Source organism: Chrysochloris asiatica, unplaced genomic scaffold (assembly GCF_000296735.1).
Source record: "Chrysochloris asiatica unplaced genomic scaffold, ChrAsi1.0 scaffold00015, whole genome shotgun sequence".
Taxonomy (NCBI): domain Eukaryota; kingdom Metazoa; phylum Chordata; class Mammalia; order Afrosoricida; family Chrysochloridae; genus Chrysochloris; species Chrysochloris asiatica.
The window spans coordinates 12,552,382-12,574,377 of NW_006408533.1; the positions used below are offsets into that span (position 1 = coordinate 12,552,382).

Genomic DNA, 21,996 nt, shown 5'->3' on the forward strand with positions numbered 1-21,996 from the left:
TTGGGTGTTCTTGTGTGTCTCCTCTCCCTTCATATCAAAGCAGTGGTTCTTGATCCTGTTGTAGGACTTCATTAGCTTGAGACTCTTGAAAGCTCTCCCCGAAAATGCATTTTACATGCATACACACTTTGTGTAATATTTCAGAGTCCATGTGTGGCGTGGTGGGCTAATGCGTCAGACTGCAAAGTCATTTGAACTGCAAGGTCAGTGGTTCAGGTTCACCAGCTGCTCCTTGGCTATCCTGTACAGGATTGCTGTGAGTCGGAATCAACTCAATAGCACTTAACAACAATGGGCCCTACCAGTTTCAAGATCCTCACATTAAAAGGCCAGGTTTGAATGCATAGTGTAGGTTGTTAGATGGAGCATGTGATGGTGATTGTTGATTTTCATTTCCTGTGATCCAGTGTGTATGTTCTCTTAGGTAAGGCCATGTCCTTTTTTCGTATTCAGCAATGCATCTCCAATGGCTCCTGAGAAATCAATATGAGGGAAAGGCAAAATAAGGGATCTGAAGAATAATCAAATGCTTGCATATGATATTTACTTAATTAATACTGCATATTAGATTTTGTGGGGTCCTGGTGTGCAGCTGTAGGATAAGCATTGGACTGCGAACTGAAGGTCAGTGATTCAAACTCACCAGCTGCTCCTCAGAAACCCGATACAGGGTTGCTATGAAATAGAATCGCATCAACAGTACTTAACAACAAGAAATTAGATTTTGTAAAACTCAAACACTGAATTTTAATGAAGGGACTGTTGTCATTAGGTGCCATCCAGTCAATTCCTTCTCACAGAGACCCCTATGTCCAACAGAACAAAACACTGCCTGACCCTGCCCAGTCCCCACAAGTGCTGCGGTCACTGTGTCACTCCGTTTCACTGAGGGATCTTCCTCTTTCTCACTAACTCAAGAAAGATAACTCATAGCTAATGTTTATGGTAAGTCTTTCCATGGTGGTTATTTTAATAAGTATATTTTTGTTTTCTTTCTTCAGAAATTAATGCTAAGGGAGTGATCCTCAACGCATTTGAACGCTATCGCCTAAAAACATGCATTGACTTCAAGCCTTGGACTGGAGAACCTAACTATATATCAGTGTTCAAAGGAAGTGGGTATGTTGAGGAATTGGTCTTCTCAGGGTATTAAAGACAAATGTGGTGCCTGGGGCACAACATCCCAGCATTTGTGCTAGGCTCTCATATTTAATATGGAGGCTTTCCTTGCTGCTTGCTGGAGAGTAAAAGATGAGCTGGATTTAGTTCTTTTAGCCATAATAAATAACATTTACATACATGCAACCAGCTTACCAAAGACATTAAGATAAGGCAGGTAGGACTAATGCCATCACTCTCATGACCTTGTGAATTTCAATCCATTTGCAATTTACATGCTCTTTTATTTCCCCCTTCAAGTAATGCACAGCTTATTGTTGTTGTTAAGTGTCATTGAGTGGGTTCTGACTCATAGTGAACCTATATATAGGGTTTCTGAGGAGCGGCTGATGAGTTTAAACCACCAACCTTTGTGGTTCAAATCAACCTTTTGGTCCATTTCATTATCCTGCTGTGCCACACCAAGACTCCCAATGCACAGCTTAGTAGAGACCAAACTCTTTAGAGAATGGTTGAATGGTAAGGATGGTTGATTACTCTTGGGTGTTAGCATTTTAAGTTTCCTTCTTTTTGTTTACATGCCTTTTCTAACTTATTTACAATGAATGTGTACTACTTGGGTAGGATTGTGAAAGGTTGACTCTATCTATTATGAGCCCATGAATTATATATAATGTACAAATACTTGAAGTCCTGGTATGGTGCTGTAGGATAAGCAGTGGACTGCTAACCACAAGGTTGGTAGTTCAAAACCACCAGCTGCTCCTTGGAAATCCAATACAGGGTCAGTATGAATTGGAACCAACTGCACAGCACTTAATAACAGCAACATATATAGTTAACAGTTCATCATTCGAGTTAAGAAGGTGACAGTGTTATTTGCATCAAGCCCAACATTTCTGAATAGTTACTGTCCCTGTAAAATCCTTGTGGACAGGTATCAGTGTACCGAGGACAACCCCAAAGACTGAAATTTCTAGGAAAGAGCAAGATTAGTCTGGGGGATAATTTTACTCTATATATTATTTAGTATTGTGATAAGTTCTTCAAAGATCATCTACCTGGAGGGATTCTTATATCTTACCAGGGTTATGAGAAAAAGGCAGTGTCCTGAAATAAATGCTAAGGCAGGGAAACTAAGTGGACCAGACATTGAGGATTCCGCTCTGAGAAGTCAAACCTGTACTATAGTAACACTTTCTCCCCCCTTCTCGTTAAATTATTCTATAAGCTGCTGGTCTTCAATAGGAAATAGGCGTGTTGGGAGGCAAGAACTGTCCATTGGAGCAAATTGTGACCGAATAGCAACAATTCAACATGAGTTCCTTCACGCCCTGGGATTCTGGCATGAACAGTCGCGTTCTGATCGGGATGACTATGTCAGTATCATTTGGGAGAGAATTCAGTCAGGTACACTGCTCTGTTTTATTAAAATTCATTGCAAACCAAGTTTCTAAATATATGATTTGTCTTGCCATCTGCATCAACTGATGCTATAATGTCTTAGGTCATTTAGATCTAATTCAATATGAGGTGTCAAATGCCTTAAAGTTAAAGTTGTCAGGCCTCTAGTTTCCCAGAACCCTAGTACTTTTCAGCATGATATAATCTTATAAATTGTCACATTTAATGTTTTCCAACATGTGCTCTATGGAGTTCTGTCCTACAACATGCTCACAGGTATTGTGTGGAAAGGGACTTGTGGTCAAATTTGTTTGGGAAATTTGGGTTAACAAATTTAAACTTGTATTTATTTACATGGTTGTGCTATTTAAAGTTTTTGCTAAGAAAACACAAATTGTTATCCTATCCTATTTAGAGTCTTTACTAGGATAACACAAATTGGGAGCATTTCCTAAAGTGATTTGACTGTGGTCTTTTTGGAGTATCTTGTGGGTCTTTGTCCCATGCGATCCATGCTGGAAACACTAAAGTAGTTGAGCATTCTTAACTTTGTCACAAAGATCTTAATAAACTTGTATGACTAGAGCTTGTGTTTTCCATAGAGACACTTAATCTGTCTTACCTAGGTAGATAAAACGAAATTACTATTAGTGTGAGGGACACAGGGAACCGCCCTATACTGATGCCCTCTGACATCACAAGCCTTAAAGTCACAGCTTTAAGGCATAGCAACAAACTAAACAATTTCTATAACAAGAGGAATATTTAGCCTGGATCCTTGGCCTCCTTTAGGTAGAAATTTCTGTCTGCATTTGATAGAGCATCTATGTGCTTTGGAGATCAGACCTAGCTTACGTGTCCTCAAAATCATCTGATTTTAAATTCCTATCAATTGCCCACTCGTATGATGCCAAGTAACCTGGTAGCTTCTCTGAGAATGTCTACATACAAATGTTAAAATATATCTCACAGATTCCAAACTAGTTGCTTTTGAAGGAATTCCAACTCATGTGTGTTAGAATAAAATTGTATGCTCCATAAGGTATCCATTTGCTGATTTTTGGGAAATACACCACAAGCCTTCATTCCAAGGTACCTCTAGATGGATTCGAGCCTCTAACTTTTTGGTTAGCAGTCGAGTGCATTAACCATTGGTACCACTTAGGATTCTACACATATTCCAGTAACCATGAAACCTTTGACTATGCCAATTCTTCCTAATGACTCTTGTTTAAATGATCATTCTCAGGTCATATCCTGACACAGCTCCCAAAAAGTCCCTATCATCTTTATCTGTTGTCATCACCAGCAATGACTATTTCAACAATTTTTAGACCATTTTGAGAAGTCTCTTTTCTACTAGCAGTTCTTAGAACCAGAGACCTAATGCTAATGTTCCACCTTTGTGCTATAATGAAATTTCTGCTATGCTCAGTCTGATGGCTGATACCACAATTCCAAGCTTGAGTATTAATAGGAAACACTTTGGAAATGCAGCAGATCAGTTGAAGCAAAGGTTATTCTGCATAAATTACATTTTTTGCTTTAAAGTTGACAAAATTTGGAGTAAGATAAATGGACTTTTGTGAAAACAGAGTAATTAAATGTTTTTCCTTTATTATTTAGGCAAAGAACACAATTTTAACACCTATGGTGATGACACATCAGACTCGCTGAATGTTCCCTATGATTACACTTCGGTAATGCACTACAGCAAAACTGCATTTCAAAATGGGACACAGCCAACCATTGTAACGAGAATCTCCGACTTCATGGATGTGATCGGCCAGCGAATGGATTTTAGTGACTACGATCTCTTAAAGTTGAATCGACTGTATAATTGCTGTATGTGATATGTCCTCTGAAATGATTCCTACTTCCCTCTGCTATGTAGCAAGATGTATGTTCTGTGACATTTGATAAGCATTATTGGATTTTCCAAAAGAATGAGAGTTTCAGAGTCAAAAAGAAGCAGAAAAGATCCCAATCTACAATTTAGAAACAGCATTTTTCTTTTCACACGATCAGAAGGTTTAAAACCAAACGGGGCCCTGTAAGGCTATGCCCAGGAAGATTTTTGAAACTGTTACTAATTCAAACCTTGAGATTCAAAACTGTTTTCAATCAAAATAAGGCATACCATTGTAATATGAGGAGTCCTGGTATGGCAATGTGGAATAAGCACTGGACTACAAGGTTGGTTTGAACTGCAAGGTTCACCATTGAAACCCACCAGTCACTCCTGGGAAACCCTAGACAGCGTCACTATGAGTGGGAACTGACTCCACAGCACTTAACAACAATTGTAATATGAATGGGATCAAATAATCTGGGGTATGGCTTTAAAAGCTAAACAACTAGGAGTGGGTGGACTCACGTTTCTAATTTGTAGTGTTAGTTTCTGTGGAGTCATTGTGGTTCCTGGTGATCTCACATATTACAGAGTAGAACAACTCCATAGCGTTGTCTGCACTGTAGAGTAAAAGAAGCATGTCACCTGGCGTTTTCTTTCAAGGTATTTATTGCGGGTAATTAAAAAAAACAGGCTTGGGGCAGATAGCTGGTTCAGATCTACAGAGTTAATTCCTCTCTTGGCAGTGTTTATTCAGATAATGAGAGTTCTTCAAGCCACCACCACCTGGAATCAGTGAGATGTCCAGGTGCGGATTACCCAATAATAGTAAGCATGGACTTACTTGTACTTATTTATTAATCTGCAGTGAACTATTTCACCAAGACTCTCCCTCTCAGGGACTGTAAATTTGAAAACAGATTTTGATTGTGTAGGAAGGTGCTGTGGGGTTGGGAGAGAGACAAATGCCAGTGAGACCTAGAAGCAGAATCTTTAATGGGAAATTGTTTGCTACAGATTAGTAAGTAAACCCATGCTTATCTTGCTTATTGGGGAATCTGACATGACTGTTCCCTCTAATGTCAGCATGGCTTTTCTAGTTCTTCTGTCATAAGCTCAGTTTTGTTGTTGTTGTTGTTGAGAAAAAATATACAGTGAAACATACACACCCAATTCAACAGTTTCTCTAAATAAACTGTTTAGTGATGTTGATCACCTTGCTCTAGTTTTGTAACCATTCTTCCCCTCCTTTTCTGAGTTGTTCCTCTCCCATAATCCATTGCTGTTGCTTCAGTTCCAGTTCATAGCAATCCTACAGAACACAGAACTGCCCTATAGAGTTTCCAAGGCTGCAAACCTTTATGGAAGCAGACCATCACATCTTTCTCCCACAGAATGTCTGGTGGGTTCAAACTGATCACCTTAACCATTCTGCTACCTCCCCTGGAATCATTTATTCACTGCCCTCTAAAGTTCCTAATTAATTTTTTGAGTTGTTGTTGTTGTCAATTTGATCCCATATAGCAGGAACTCTGGTGTCATAGTGGGTTATGCATTGGCTGCTAACTATAAGACTAGAAGTTCGAATCCACCAACAGCTCCATGGGAGACAGTTGAGGCTTTCTGCTCCTATAACTATTTACAGCCTCAGAAACTGTACATAGCATTGCTATGAATTGGAACCGACTCAGTGGCACACGCCTACCACCACCAGACTGTTCCTAAAAGAGCACAGTGCTCAAGACAGACTTTTATTTTAACTAGTGAAACAAAAGCGTTGCTTGGTTTTAATAAGATTTCAGGGGATACTTTTGGTTTAAGGTTTCAAGATAATTTCCAGACATTAGTTTCTGGGATTCATCCAAATTTCATGGCTTCAGGAAATGTGGATTCCATGAAAATTTGTAATTCTGTTCTGCACTTCCTTCCCCCTACTTTAGACCAGGATATTTCTATGGATTATTCAGTAATGGTAACTGGGCACCATGTATTTCTTCTAGTCTGATGGCAAAGGAAGCAGCTATTCGTGGAAGCAATTTGCTATATATTCCAGATAAGTTCAGTTTTTATGACTTAGATTATCATGTTCCATGTGTGTCAGTAATTTCTTTCTTTCTTTTTGCATTTGTAGCCTCTTCCTTGAGTTTTATGGACTCGTGCAATTTTGAACTGGAAAATGTGTGTGGTATGGTCCAAGGTCCAGGAGATAGTGCTGACTGGCAGCGTGTGTCCCAGGTTCCTGGGGGGCCACAGAACGACCACTCCAACATGGGCCAGTGCCAAGGTAACAGGAGCAAGATCCTTCTTGAGGTGACACTCAAAACCTCCAGCCTTTCCTTTGCTGTGAAAGACTGGGGCTTCATCTCTCAGTTCTGTAAGAAGTATTCATGATAATCCTTTGTTAGAAAGGAATAGGTTCTGTGTCTTATAATAAGAACATGGTTAATGTCTTTGCCTTTATTCTTTGAGTATTTTTATTTCTGCAATGCCTCTACCAATAGATGAGCCTAAAGAAGTGAATGGTACCTTCTGGAAGGGCTTTACCTCAGGGGTGTGTTGTTATGTGCTGTTGAGTTGGTTCTGACTCACAGTGACCCTGTATAGGTTTTCTGAGGAGCGGCCAGTGAGCTTGAACTGTTGATCTTGCAGTTCAAACCAGCTTTGGAGTCCAATGAATTAACCCACAGCACCACACCAGGACTCCACACCTGAGAGATAGTGGGGTTGTTTTCTAGCAATACGTAGGGTACAAAGGGCACTTTCAGTGACTAACAATAGGCTGTGAATTATTCCTTTTCAGAATTTCAGCTGATTTTGAATTACATGCCCCATATTACAATAAATAAATAAAGATGAAAAGTGTGACCAGTTTTCTTCAGATGAATATTCTTTTCCACTGTAATTTTATGTTGAATTAAATAGTCATTTATTTTGCTACAAGTATTACATTTTTACATATTTGGTCATTTCTGGAAGCAAATATGTAAAACTAGACTTCAGAACTTAAGGCCATTGTTTCATGGCTCAAATGCTCTAGGCAGAAGGTGATTTAGAAAAATAAAATGTGAAAAAGTCACATTGCTGTTGAGTTGATTCCAGCTTATAGTGACCCTATAGGACTACAGGACAGGGTAGAACTACCCCATAGAGTTTCCAAGATTGTAAATCCTAATGGAAGCAGATTGCTGAATCTTTCTTCATGGAGTGGCTGGGTGGGTTTGAACCACTGACCTTTCAGTTAGCAACCTTGTGCTTAACCACTGTGTCTACAGGGCTCTTTAGGGGTGTTGTAGAATAGGCACTGGACTGGTAACTGCAGTTTAAACCTACCAGCTGTTCTCAGAAACCCTATACAATATTTTGGACCCGCCCCCTCAACAGCACACAACATAATAGTGGAGTAGGGGTTGGGGGGCAAGGAGCACGAGGGATTTTGCCGGTAACAGGAGTGAAGACCAGCTAGCTTACATCTTTTTCTAATTTTGAAAGCTAATGTCTGTAGTAAGAACAAAGTTACCTTATGTGATCTCTTTCACAAACTGCCAGCTACTAGAAACATAGCTAAATGCCCAGTACAGTGCCCTGGTGTGGCGCTGTGGGTTAATGTGCTGGGCTGCAAGGTCAGTTTGAATCACAAGGTAGGTGGTTCAAGCTCACCAGCTGCTCCTTGGAAACCCTATACAGGTAGGAGTCAACTCGACAGCACTTAACAATAACAATACAGTGCCCTACATAAGGTGGGAACTAACCAAATGTTTCATATAAGGTAAAGAAAATGAATAGGCACTCAACCAGATGCACTAGCTCTGTATGCCCCAAGAGTTGACTTAGAGCTAGGGTGAGTAATGCAAATAGCAAACAGGAAACTGGGGCTGGTGGGGAAGGGCTTTTGAAATGATCTGTTATTGTTAAATGCTGTCGAGTGAGTTCCGACTCATAGTGACCCTGTGTAGGGTTTCCAAGGAGCAGCTGGTGGGTTTGAACCACCAACCTCATGGTTCGCAGTCAAGTGCTTATCCTACAGTGCCACACCAGGATCGAATTTAGTTATTTCCAGGCTTTTCATTATGAATATCATTTTTTAAACTTTAAAATGTAGAGCCCACCTGATGGTTGTTCTACTTCTAATACTCTGAAGTTTGAGTTCCTTTTTTATTTTTGGTCAGTTAAAGCAAAAAAAATTAAGAAGTACTAAAAATAGGGGCAGGTCAGCAAAGACCTTGGTTTTCTTTGTCCTACCCTGGGCATAGCGTGTGCTTAGTCCTCTGAAAGTGCTTACAAGCCTCGTCTGGAATCAGCTTTGTGAGACATAGGTACTAGAACTCGCTACCTATTTACCCACTTTTCAAGCTCTACTGCCCTATGACTTCATTTCCACTTTCCTGTTCTCTGAGAGGGTTAGGTCTCTGTGGCGTCTTACTGAGGTAACAGTTCCCACTTGCAGATAGACCAGGCTGGGGTTCTTTGCATCCTGTCTTTTGGTCTTGCTGTTAGATATGATCTGAAGCCTATTTTCTGTAACACATTAGCATTTTTCTTTTTTTGGCTAGCATTTGATATTTAAATTTATGTATATTTGTAGCCCACAGCAAATGAAAGTAAACAAAGATCAGTGCCTACTAGAAAACACCTACCATTGTAAGTAAACGCTTCATAAATAGTAGATAGGTGTGAGTTTTATTTTATCATATCAGTCAACTAGTTTTTTCCAAGTGCCCTTAGGTAGTTTAGACTTCGTAAGTTTCTACCTTGTTTTTAGCTGGGATGTCCAGTCACTAACAGATATATTTTCCTTTGTTCAGTATGTACTTCTCTTAATTTGGTTTTGGTCCTTCTAATAGGTTCTGGTTTCTTCATGCATTTTGACAGTAGCTCTGTGAACGTAGGAGCTACAGCACTGCTGGAAAGTCGAATATTGTACCCGAAACGGGGATTTCAGTGTTTGCAATTTTATTTGTATAACAGTGGACATGAAACTGATCAATTGAACATCTACGTCAGGGAATATTCTGCAGGCAACGTGAATGGTACTTTAATCCTTGTGCAAGAAATAAAAGGTACGTTATTCTTAATGCAACAACTTACAGGGTAGGGGTTATGGATTTATTACTTTTCAAGTTAGAATTTGATTCTACTTATTTTATGCTGTGGCAGGGACACTTAAAATAATGATCCTTGTAAGCTGTGTTATGTGACAGTCACTTAAACTGTAGATCTGTCTCTGACACAATAGAGGTCAGTTCTTGGCAAGTAATAAAAATACAATGTGAACTAGTTTAGACAAAATGGGAAAAGTTACTGATTCAGTGTAACTGAATTGTGGAATGGACGGGGGAGGAACTGGCCTCAGGGAAGATGGGACTTGACCCTGAACATTGTCAGTGACCTCTTGTTTTATCTCCCAATGGATTTATCCATAAGACTGGACTTTGACTGTTTCAACCCCAGGCTTAAATCTTATCAGATGTGCCTACAGAGTGGAAAAGACTTTTCTTCTAATTTGTAGCGTAGATGATAAATCCTAGTGAAGGCTCTGATTATTTTGGCTCAAATAACTTCGGCAGCACTTCCTGAGTGGGGAGAGATGTCTAGTTTTCATATAATCATGTGTCAGAGAGGTGGGCCATGTTGACCACCTATGAAGGCAGATGATTTAGAGGATTCCTTGAGCTAGGAAGGGGGTGTGGATTGACAAATATATTGCTGTCTATTCCATACACAAGCTGCTCTGCTGGAGAAAGATGAGGTGGTCTGCTAGGAGCAATTCTGCATAGGGTTGCTATGAGTCAGAATCAACTCAATGACAGTGAATTGGGTCCACACATAAGCGGAGCTCAGACAACTCATGAGTTAGATTACTCATTCATCTCTGGGAAAGGGTGACCTTTCTAAGAAACTACTAAATAAGCATCCAAACATTCCAGAGCTGTCTGACCCCATGGGTATGCCTTGAAGTAAATGGGCCTAGGCTGGAGGAGTAAGAAAATGATACCTCAGACCTGTATGTATCATTAGTTCTTGGATGATTATTTGTCTGTGAAGGTTAGAGCTCTAATGTTGATTTACAATTGACTCATAGTCTTTTGTCTTGTTTGAAATAAAAATGATTCTTTTGCAGAGATACCCACTGGGAGCTGGCAACTTTACCATGTAACATTGAACGTGACCAACAAATTTAGAGTGGTGTTTGGCGGAATCAGAGGCACTGGCTCATCACTGGGTGGCCTGTCTATTGATGACATCAATCTTTCAGAAACACGGTGCCCTCATCATATCTGGCATATAAAGAATTTCACACAGTTCATTGGCAGCTCAAATGGAAACCTATATAGTCCTCCTTTTTATTCTTCTAAAGGTTATGCCTTTCAGATTTACTTGACTCTAAACCATTTGACTAATGTAGGGATATATTTCCACTTGATCTCTGGAGCCAATGATGATCAATTACAGTGGCCGTGTCCTTGGCAACAAGCCACGATGACACTCTTGGATCAAAATCCTGACATTCGACAGCGTATGTCCACCCAGCGGAGTATAACTACAGACCCATTTATGACCACTGGTTCGTGACTCATTTTCTTTATTGCTGTTATATGCTCATTGCTCTGGGATGGGTTGTGCCATGGGGACCGGAAATTGCACAGGCAGGTACCTAGAGAACTTTGAGCTCCAAATCTTAGAAACAAAAGATATTTAGAATCAGGGTTTTAACAGTTGTGGATAGAGTCTCCCTGGTAGTAATTAGAAATGTCATCAAAGACTATGAGAAATCCAGAGGATACTAACTGGGAATTGAGAACCATACCTGGATTCCACATGTTGTGCAAAGAGTGTTGATTTTACAGTCTGAAGGATCTGGGTTCAAATCCAAGGTTTGTTCTTCACTAGCTATATGACTCTAAGCAAATGATTTCTCAGTATGCTCAGCTATAAAACTGGGCAGTACAGGTAATCCCTGGGTTACAAATATCTGAATTATGGGCAGCTCTTGAAGTCCTGGTGTGGCACTCACTGTAGGATAAGCCCTGGATTGCTAACTGAAAGATCAGCGGTTCACATCCACCAGCTGCTCCTTAGAAATCCTATGCAGAGTCTCTATGAGTCAGAATTGACTTGATGACACTTAACAACTTACTCCCCTTGTTGTTGCTAAGTGCCGTCAAGTCAGTTCTGATTCATAGCGACCGTGTATAGAGTTGCCGAGGAGTGGCTAGTGAGTTTGAACAACTGATCTTGCAGCTCAAACTACCTTGAGGTTGAGCGCTTATCCTATAGCACCAGTCGTGGTCGTGGTCGTGGTCGTGGTTGTGGTCGTGGTCGTGATGTGCCGTGGAGTTGGTCCGACTCATAGCGATCCCGTACAGGGTTTCCAAGGCTTTTAAATCTTAACGGGAGTAGAAAGCCTCATCTTTCTCCCGCCAAACAGCTGGTAGTTTCAAACTCCTGACCTTAAGGCTTGCAGCCTGATTCGTAACCACTGAGCTCTGGTAGTGTAGTTGTTACGAATCTGGCTGCTAACATCAAGGTCAGCAGTTCGAAACTACCAGCTGTTCCGTGGGAGAAAGATGAGGCTTTCTGTTCCCGTAAAGATTTACAGCTACGGAAACCCTGTATGGGGTCTTTATGAGTCGGAACCGACTCCACGGCACATAACAACAACAACAACACTACCAGAGCTCTTTCACAGCACTGAGTACTCCCCCCTAAAATGTTACATAAACTTGCTCTTACTTTAAAACAAATGAACCAACTCCTAATCACAACGAAGTCTTCATCATGATCACCTTCACTTGTGGCATGTGCAGCTTTTAAATCACTGAAAAGCCTGTGAGTTTTTTCTTGCACTAAATCAAGGATAAATAAGAACCATATTCATCAATTTCAACTCACTTACATGTTCTATTTAGGAGTAGATCTTGTTTCTAACTAGGGCATTGTTGGTAATAATAACTCCACAGATTTGTTATGAGAATTCGTACAGATTAAGTATAAAAGTTTATAGAAGGACCTGGTACAGACAGGCTATCAGATGTTAAATTGTCTAAACCAAGGGTTTCCTGAGTCAAAAACGACTCAGTATTTGGAACACAGGAAGATGTCGAGCAGGTGTACTGGAGTGTTAGGAAGAGTGTGGAAATGGATACAGCTTCTTACTGAAGATTTCTGGATAACTTGCCAATGGTGATATCATTCGTAGTCTTACCAGTCCCCAGAAGGGGCATTGCCCAGAAAGTAATGAGCACATTTCTAATTTTAATAATTCGTTGTCCTCTGGGATCTAGTTAAAAAAAAAAAAAAAAAAGCAAGCTGAATATTACTGCCAAGTCTGAATATTATATATTAAAAGGGTGGACCCAAATGTCAGAGAGAAAAATAAATGAACTTAATCTGATAGAGGGAAAAAAAATAATCAGAGAAAATGTTATGATGGGGATTTGATGCTCAGAATTTATTCCATGTTTTTTCAAAACATTTTTCCCTGACTGGAATTTAGGAGGATTCAGCGCTGGGTGGATCATCACTTTTTTTTTTTTCCTTCAGAAGCAAAGCTTCTTGCTATCTTCTCTTGAAGGACTTTGGTGAATAATTAATTCACTTAATGAGATAAATTGTTCCATGCTAATGTTTAAAACCCTCTCAGTAACACATTACTTCAACTCAGTTAACAGCATTAGCTATCACTCAGAAGGTCACTAAGGAATAATTCTAACAGTCATGGGAGTTTCTACATTGGTCCATCAGTGAAACTTTTGGTGCTTCTCCACTCATATTCCAAAGAATGGTCCTTTCTGCCAATAATCTTATTTCCTGTATGGTTGTTAAGTGCTGTTGAGTAGGTTTCAGTCATAACGATAGGGTTTCTGAGGCTTTAAAGAGTCACTGGAGCAGAAAACCTCATCGTTTTCCCAGGAGTTGCTGGTGGGCTCGAACCGCAGACTTTGTGGTTCGCAGTCCATTGCTTATCATATTGATCCACCATGCTCCCTAGTTCCTGTTAAGTGCCATCGAGTTGCTTCTGACTCAAAGAGACCATATATAGTTTCCAACGAGCTGCTGGTGAGTTTGAACAGCTGATCTTGTGGTTCACAGTTTGGTCCTTCTCCTATCGCACAATTTCCTGTTGTTGTTGTTAAGTGCCGTCGAGTCGGTTCCAAACCATAGCAACCCTGAACAGGGTTTCCGAGGCTGTAAATCTCTACGGGAGCAGAAAGCCTCATCTTTCTCCTGCGGAACCGCTGGTAGTTTCGAACTGCTTACCTTGCGGTTCGCAGCCCGATTCGTAATCACTACGCTACCAGAGCTCCTTACCATTTCCTGTAGGACAGTGTAAATAAACAAGCCCCAGTGATTTCCCAGGGAATACAGCACAGGTCAGTAGCAGTCATTTAATTATTGGAGTTTCATGCTAATTGTGTTTCACATTACCGTTCTCTCCTACCACTGAAAGCTATGATGATGTTAAACACAATCCATTAATATAAATTGCTTTTTCAGATAATGGAAACTATTTTTGGGACCGCCCTTCCAAAGTGGGAAACGTGGCTTTTTTCCCTAATGGAACTCAGTTTAGAAGAAGTCAGGGCTATGGAACCAGTGCCTTTATAACCCACGAGAGGCTGAAAAGCAGAGATTTTATAAAAGGAAATGATGTTTACATCCTTTTGACAGTGGAAGGTATGTCAATGGAATAGTTTTATATAAGCTATTCTTTTTGTTATTGTGGCCATTGATTTCTTTCTGTGTTCCAATTTTAGGTATACTGGATAGAGATACAGAAGGAAATGGGCATGAGTGATTTTATAAATCATTAGTAATATGAAAATAATTTAAATGGAAACAGTGAGGCTCCTTGAATAAATTACCACCAGATAGAGCAGTAAATGGCAAATTTTAAACTGGAAATTTTTTGAAATAAATTAAAGTATAGCTATTATACTCTAGGATTACATTCCAAAAATTTCAGTAATGAAATCTCACATAAGCACATGAAATTAAACTGGAAATAGGTTGTATTTACAGTTTGTTTAAAAGTTATATTTCTATCTGTATAGTATATAATTTATAATATGTTGTTGTTGTTAAGTGCCACTAAGTCAGTTCTGACTTATAGCGACCTTGGATAGGGTTTCTGAAGAGCAGCTGATAGGTTTGAACTGCTGACCTTGTGGATCAGAGTCCAATGCTGATACTACAGCGCCACACCAGGAGTCCATACATAATATATTTCTTGGCTACTAAGTTGGCTCAACTACTAACCCAAAGGTTGGGAGTTTAAACCCACCCAGACATACCTGGGAAGAAAGTCCTGGCGATCTGCTTCCAAAAGGTCACAGTCTTGAAAACCTATTGAATACAGTTTTGCTCAACACACATGGGGTCCCAATGAGTTGGAATCTTGATGGCAACTGGTTTGGGTCTTAATACAGGCAGTCCGTGAATTTCTAATGAGTTCTATTCCTAAATCCGTCTTTAAGTTGAATTTGTACATAAATCTAAACATTTAAATACGGTATCTACCAATAGTTAGTCAAATGTCTTAGTATATAGTCTTCCTTTTGTCAAATGTCTTAGTATATAGTGTAACTTTTTAGGCATAAACATTAAAGAAACACTATCAGATACACTAAAACATTTGTAATGTAATATTACAGTAATATTAATGTCTTGATGTGCATGGCAAAGTAGCACCTGTTTGTCATTATGTACCTCGAATTTTTAATGTAATAGACTTTACAGGGTTGAGTCATAACTATGGTTTTATGTACATAAATTGGTTATTCATAATCCAAGGACTTCCTGTGTATCTCTTGGCAGTAATACATTTATCTATTGGCTTTTAAAATTACTTAGCTATAGCAGCTAACTAGTACATTTTCCAGCAATTCTTGTGGTTTCCATGTTTTATGTTTTAACTCATTTCCTATTAAAGATCCACTTGTTGCTGTTGTTGTTAAGTACTATCAAGTTGGTTCTGATTCTTAGCGACCCTGTATAGGGTTTCCAAGGAGTGGCTGGTGACTTTGGAACTGCACACCTTGCGGTTAGCAACCCAGTGTTTATCCTGCAGTGCCACACCAGGACCCCACTCAGTCAATTATCCATTTGTGATAGAGGGTGGCATAATTAAAATGCATGAAATGTTGACCCTCAGTAAACTAGAGGAAAGCTAGAACATTCCACTTGGAACAAATATTTAGAAATAACTTTTGTAGAGGGAAAAAAATTTTTTTTTTTTTTTTTTGGTAGCATATTCATAAGTTCTGTTTGGTCCTATTTTGACCAGATACAACAGAAAACATAAGCCTGGCTTGTGGGGGACTTGGTATTTTGCTCCAAATCTTCACCAATTAACTCCACACAGCAAAAGATCATTGATCTTGAGAAAACCCCCTCAACTGCCTTACACCTGAATTTTTGTTTCCTTCTTTGTACCTTGAGAGTACTTGGGTCCCTTGGAACTCTAACAGCCCAGGAAGCTTGTGGTTAAGCTGTAGTTCCAGCAGGCTGGCCCATTTTCCCTTTGAATCGAGATGTCAACCAGCCTGCCTCTAACATGAAAACCATGAAAATCAGAACTCCACGGGTCTGCCCTGTTTTTCCCAGTCTGACAGGGTATAATGTATCACTCTCGATTAGTGACAATATTTGAGTCTTCCCTCTCTGACAGGATTCTGCCTTACATAGGTACTAGCTTTCCTAGGTTTTTCCAGGGTTGCTATGGGTCAGAAACAACTCGACATCACATCACAACTGCCTATGAATGCAGCTGAACTAGGCTTCAAGATTACCTGAATATCTCACCTATCTGAAGCCTGAACATATCCTATTTTAAAATGTGAAGATCAAATGTTTGCAAAGGCAAAGCTGACGTCCATCCCTGCTCTTCCCCATACCTTCAGACATATCCCACCTTAATTCTACACAAACGGAGCCGATCCCACCACCCACTGCCATCCAGGACCTCTGCACCAACATCACCTGTGACAATGAAGGCATCTGCACTGTCTACAATAACAAAGCTGAGTGCAGGTAAAAGGGTCGCTGAAATGAGATTTGCATTCTTTTGTTAGGAATTTATCATCCACACAAAGTGGGATTAAATACTGATATTTCATAAGAATGGGATCAGTTGGTTCCCATATTAAAATCATTCATAGAATAGACTTTGATATCCACTTGGGATTTTGGATGACCACTTGAACCATGAAATGATTTATGAAAAAAACAGCACAGTACATTTTATTGTCTGAAAACAATTCTCATTATATTACAATGTAATAATCTGAAATATTCCTCACCAGTTACATATTTTACTAAATTCTCACCACAGTCTGGTATGGTACGTGTGCCTTACTCCATTTTCCAGATACTGGTGCTCTGAGACGTGTCTGGCCAATGTCTGTAGTTACAAAATGGAGTGACCTGGATGCCGCGCACTGAATTTTCTCTAATACCCAGTTATGTGGGTGGAATTGTGGCTCCCCCTTTCCACAGATACTATGCTGAAGTCTTAACCCCTGTAACTGTAACTATGAGTCTATTTGTAAACAGAAACTTTCTTTTGTTATGCTAATGCATTTACAGGGAGGGTCCTATACCAAATCTCTTTGTGTGTACAGATCCTCTGTCCCTCACTTAACAACTGTGTTCTTTTCCTATGACTCAGTCGTAAGTCAATTATGACACAAGTTGAATACCTCTTTTTCAACAAATTATTGTCTTTTATTATATCTATATAAATATAATCTTTATTCAACTTTGGAGATTAAAAACATTACATATAAATTTAGATATACAAGGAGACTTCAAAATGTTTGTGGAAAAATTCCATCATTTTCTCATTTCATTTTTCCACAAACTTTTTTTGAATTCCCCTCATATTTTAATGCATACATATATAAAAATACATAAATCATAAAATGCATTGTGATGATGAAGAGTTGGGCAATATTGACATTTTGTCCGTTGAAGTAATAACTCCTCCTGTGGAACGTTCTGGATCGTCTAGATTATCCCTATGGATCAGAATGGCAGTTCTAGTCAGAAAATTGGTGAGTTATTTATATGGTACTTTTTGGTTTTTTTTTCTTCAGACATTTTGAAGTAACATCTTACTGCTTTCTGAAGCTGCCTGTTGATTTTAGCTAAATGATTAGTATTTGGGTCCACGTTTTCAAGCAACTGAAACTCATGAGTTAGTTTAGAAAAACACTTCACTGTAACATTAAAAAAAGATTATTTTATTGTGAATTGAGTAAAGGTTTACAGAGCAGATCATCACTTTTACACTAACAAATCATATGCTTCATTTCATTACAATTATTGTAATCCTCTCCATGTCCCATCAGTTAACAGTATTTATCTGTATTCACTTTAACTCTTGCATTATATCCTGTGTTTTCTGCTACCTCCATCTTTCCTCTGCCAACCTCCCTCCTGTATATTGCCTTCCCCATCACCCAAGTTAACATGTGTCTACCCTCTGTTGTTGTTGTTAAGTGCTATCAACTGGGTTCCAACTCATAGTTACCCTGTATAGGGTTTCTGAGGAGAAACTGGTGGGTCTGCACTGCTGACCTTGCAGTCAACAGTCCAGTGTTTATCCTACAGCACCATGCCAGGCTAACCTCTAGCCAGCGAAGAACTTTCCCCTCCCTCCCACACCTGGTAACCATCATGGAATGTTTCCTTTAGCAAGAAAATCCTTTCTTAACTTTTTACAACAGTGGTAGAGATGCTAAAGCCAAATAGAAGAAATGAGGAGGCACAAAAACTGAACAGAAAATTTCAAAGATCACCTTGAGAAGATAAAGTCAAATATTACAACAAAATGTGCAAGGATCTGGAGTCAGAAAACCAAAAAGGAAGAACATGCTCAGCATTTCTCAAGCTGGGGAAAATGATGAAAAAATTCAAGCCTCGACTTTTGTTATTGAAAGATTCTCTGAGGAAATTATTGAATGATGCAGAAAGCATCAAGAGAAGATGGAAGGAATACACAGGGTCACTGTACCAAAAGGAAATGGTTAATGTTCAACCATTTTAAGAGGTACCATATGATCAAGAGCCAATGATACTGAAGGAGGAAGCCCAAGGTGCATTGAAGGAATTGGCAAAAAGCAAGCACCAGGAATTGATGGAATAAAAATTGAAATCTTTCACGAAAGTGATGCAGCACAAGAGACAGTCACTCATTTATGTCAAGAAATTTGGAAGACAACTATCTGGCCGACTGAGTGGAAGAGATCTGTATTTGTGCCCATTCCAAAGAGAGGTGACCCAACAGAATGTGGAAATCATCAGACAATCTCTTTGATATCCCATGTGAGTAAAGTTCGACAAAAGGAAAAAAAAAAACACCGCAAACAAAAAATGAAAAAAAACCTCCAGAGGTTCAAGCCTGATTCAGAAGAGGCCGTGGAATGAGGGATATCATTGCTGATGTCTGATGGATCTTGGCTGAAAGCAGAGAATATCAGAAAGATGTTTACCTGTGCTTTATTGACTACGCAAAGGCTTTTGATTGCATGGATCATGACAAGCTATGGACAACATTGCGAAGTATGAGTATTCTGGAACACTTAATTGTGCTCATGAGGAATCTGTACCTGGATCAAGAGGCAGTTGTTCAAACAGAACATTGGAACACTGGATGGTTTCAAATTAAGAAAGGTGTATGACAGGGTTGTATTCTTTCACCATACTTATTCAATCTGTATGCTGAGCAAATAATCCAAGAAATGGTTTCTATGAAGAAAAGTGTGGTATCAGGATTGGAGGAAGCCTCATTAACAACCTGAAATATGCATATGATGCAACCTTGCTTGCTGAAAGTAAAGAGGACTTAAAACATTTACTGATGAAGATCAAAGACCACAGCCTTCTGTATGGATTGCATCTCAATGTCAAGAAAACAAAAATCCTCACCACTGGACCAACAAACAACATTCTTATCAATGGAGAAAAGACTGAAGTTGTCAAGGACTTCATTCTTCTTGAATCAACTATCAACACTCATGGAAGCAGCAGTCAAGAAATCAAACGATGTATTGCATTAGGCAAATCTGCTGCACCAGAACTTTTTAAAGTGTTGAAGAGCACAGACGTCAGCTTGAGGACTAAGGTGTGCCTAACCCAAGCCATGGTATTTTCAATAACCTCATATGAATGCGAAAGCTGGACAGTGAATAAGGAAGACCATAGAAAAATTGATGCCTTTGAGTTATGGTGTTGGAGGAGAATATTGAAAGTGCCATGGGCTCTCAACAGAACAAAGAGATCTGTGTTGGAAGAAGTACAGCCAGAGTGCTCCTTGGAGGCCAAGATGGCCAAACTTCCTCTCTCATACTTAGGATATGTTGTCAGAAGTGACCAGTTGCTGGAGAAGGATATGAAGGATATCATGTTTGTTACAGTGGAGGGTCAGAGAAAAAGAGGAAGACCCCCAATGAGATGGATTAGCCAAGTGGCAGCATCAAAGGGCTCAAGCATGGCAACAATAGTGAGGTTGGCCCAGGATCGGGCAGTGTTTCATTCTGCTGTGCATAAGGTCACTATGAGTTGGCACCGACTCAATGGCACCTAACAATGACAAAAGTGAGTGGTTTCATACAATATTTGTCCTTTTTTGATTGACTAATTTCACACAGCATAATGTCCTTTAACAGGTTCATCCATGTTTTGAGGTGTTTCAAAGATTCATCATTATCCTTCAACATTCCATGGTGTATATGTACCAAAGTTTATTTAACCATTCTTCTGTTGATGGTCATTTAGGCTGTCTCCATCATTTTACTATTGTGAATAGTGCTGCTATGAAGGTGGGTACACATATATCTACTTGTGTCACAGCTTTAATTCCTGATAATACAGACCAGCTAGAGGGATTGCTGAGTCATATAATATTTCCCTCTAACTTTTTTGAGAAAGCACTATGCCATTTTCCACAGTGATTGCACCATTTTATAGTCCCACCAGCAGTGTAGGAGCGTCTCTCCACATACCTGCCATCATTTGTTGTTCTATGTTTTTTGGAACTACTGTGGCTACATAGTAGGTTTTGAGATTGGGAAGGGAGTGGTCTCCTACTTGGTTCTTTTTTAGTAATGCTTTGCTTATATGAGGTCTCTTTCTTTTCCATATATATTTAGTGATTAGTTTTTCCATCTCTTTCAAGAATGATGTTGGAATCTGGATTGGGATTGCATTATATCTATAGATTACTTTGGGTAGTGTTGACATTTTCACAATGTGTTATCTTCCTGTCCATGAGCATGGAATGTTCTTCCATTTCTGTAGGTCTCATTTCAATATTTATTAACAACTTCTTTCCTTTCTCTTCCTCATTATTTATTCCTTTTATATCATTATTCTTTCCTCTTCAAAATCTATTGTCTTAATCTGTACATTTAATATCTGTGTATTCCATCTGGTGAGGTCCATGTGTATAGTTGTCTCTTACGCTGTCAGAAGAAGGTATTTGAAATGAACAAATTATCGGTTTTGGAGAATTCTATCATGCATTCTCCAGCATCATTTCTATCACCAAGGCCATATTTTCCAATTATTGATCCTTCCTCTTTGCTCCCAACCTTTGCATTCTAATCATCAGTAATGATCAATTTCAGATTGAAGAAGTTGGTAGAATTCTTTTATTTCATCCTCATTGGCTTTAATGGTTGGTGTGTAAATTTGAATAATAGTGGTATTAACAGGGTTTCCCTGTAGGCGCATGGATATTGTCCTAACACAGACAGTGTACAAACAGTTAAATACTTAGCCAGTAGCTGAAAGACTGATGATTTGAACACACCAGAGGTAATCTGTTTCTGTAAGGTCACATCCTTGAAACCCTTACGGAGTAGGTCTGCTCTGCATGCCTGAAGTCACCGTGACCTGAAATCAATGTAGTAGCAGCTAACAAAAACATGAGTAATTCCATTTTCAGTGCTAATAAAACAGTATTTCTCAAGCAAAGAGTCTGCAAGATAGTTCTAAATTCCAACTGTCTGAATGCTTTCTACACTTTTCATGGTTAAGATTTTCAGATTGAAGTTTCAACTCATAACCTTAAGTCATGTTCTTCAATGTGTAGGTGCCCGTCAGGGCCAGACTGGTGGTACATGGGAGAAAGGTGTGAAACGAGAGGCTCCACTCGAGACACCATCATCATTGCCACTTCTTCCACTGTCGCTGTGTTTGCCGTGATGCTGGTAATCACTCTTGTCAGTGTCTATTGTACCAAGAAGAAATATAGTAAAAAGACAAGTTCAAATACAACAGATATTAATCTGCAAAATGTAAGTGGTCTGACATTTGTTTGTTCTAAACCTATTGATGAAATTCTATAGAGAAGTAGAACATTTGTATGTGTGGGGTGATTTTACTGTCATAATAGACACACACAAGCACACACATGAAGGGGTTTCAAAAATTTCATGGAAAAATGGGATGAAAAGATAATGGGATTTTTTACTAACTTGTGATATATTGATATGTTATGTATAACATAAATGATATACTCTTAACCATTTTAAAGTATACAACTCAGTCACATTAAGCACATGCACAACGTTGTATAACCCTCATCACTATTTCCAGAATTTAGAAGTAGGGCATTT

At 39.3% G+C, this 21,996-nt stretch overlaps 1 protein-coding gene across 1 annotated transcript in view; it reads left to right on the plus strand.

Annotated features, from left to right (window-relative positions):
• The window catches only part of MEP1B (meprin A, beta), a 62,079-nt gene extending 40,353 nt beyond the window's left edge, over positions 1-21,726 (plus strand). The window contains exons 6-14 of the mRNA XM_006835131.1: positions 1,002-1,119; positions 2,351-2,529; positions 4,150-4,368; positions 6,507-6,659; positions 9,217-9,432; positions 10,494-10,937; positions 13,871-14,050; positions 16,276-16,405; positions 21,471-21,726. Coding sequence (XP_006835194.1) covers positions 1,002-1,119; positions 2,351-2,529; positions 4,150-4,368; positions 6,507-6,659; positions 9,217-9,432; positions 10,494-10,937; positions 13,871-14,050; positions 16,276-16,405; positions 21,471-21,726 — 1,895 coding nt within the window. The remainder of the gene's footprint in view (positions 1-1,001; positions 1,120-2,350; positions 2,530-4,149; positions 4,369-6,506; positions 6,660-9,216; positions 9,433-10,493; positions 10,938-13,870; positions 14,051-16,275; positions 16,406-21,470) is intronic.
• Positions 21,727-21,996: the final 270 nt, after the last annotated feature.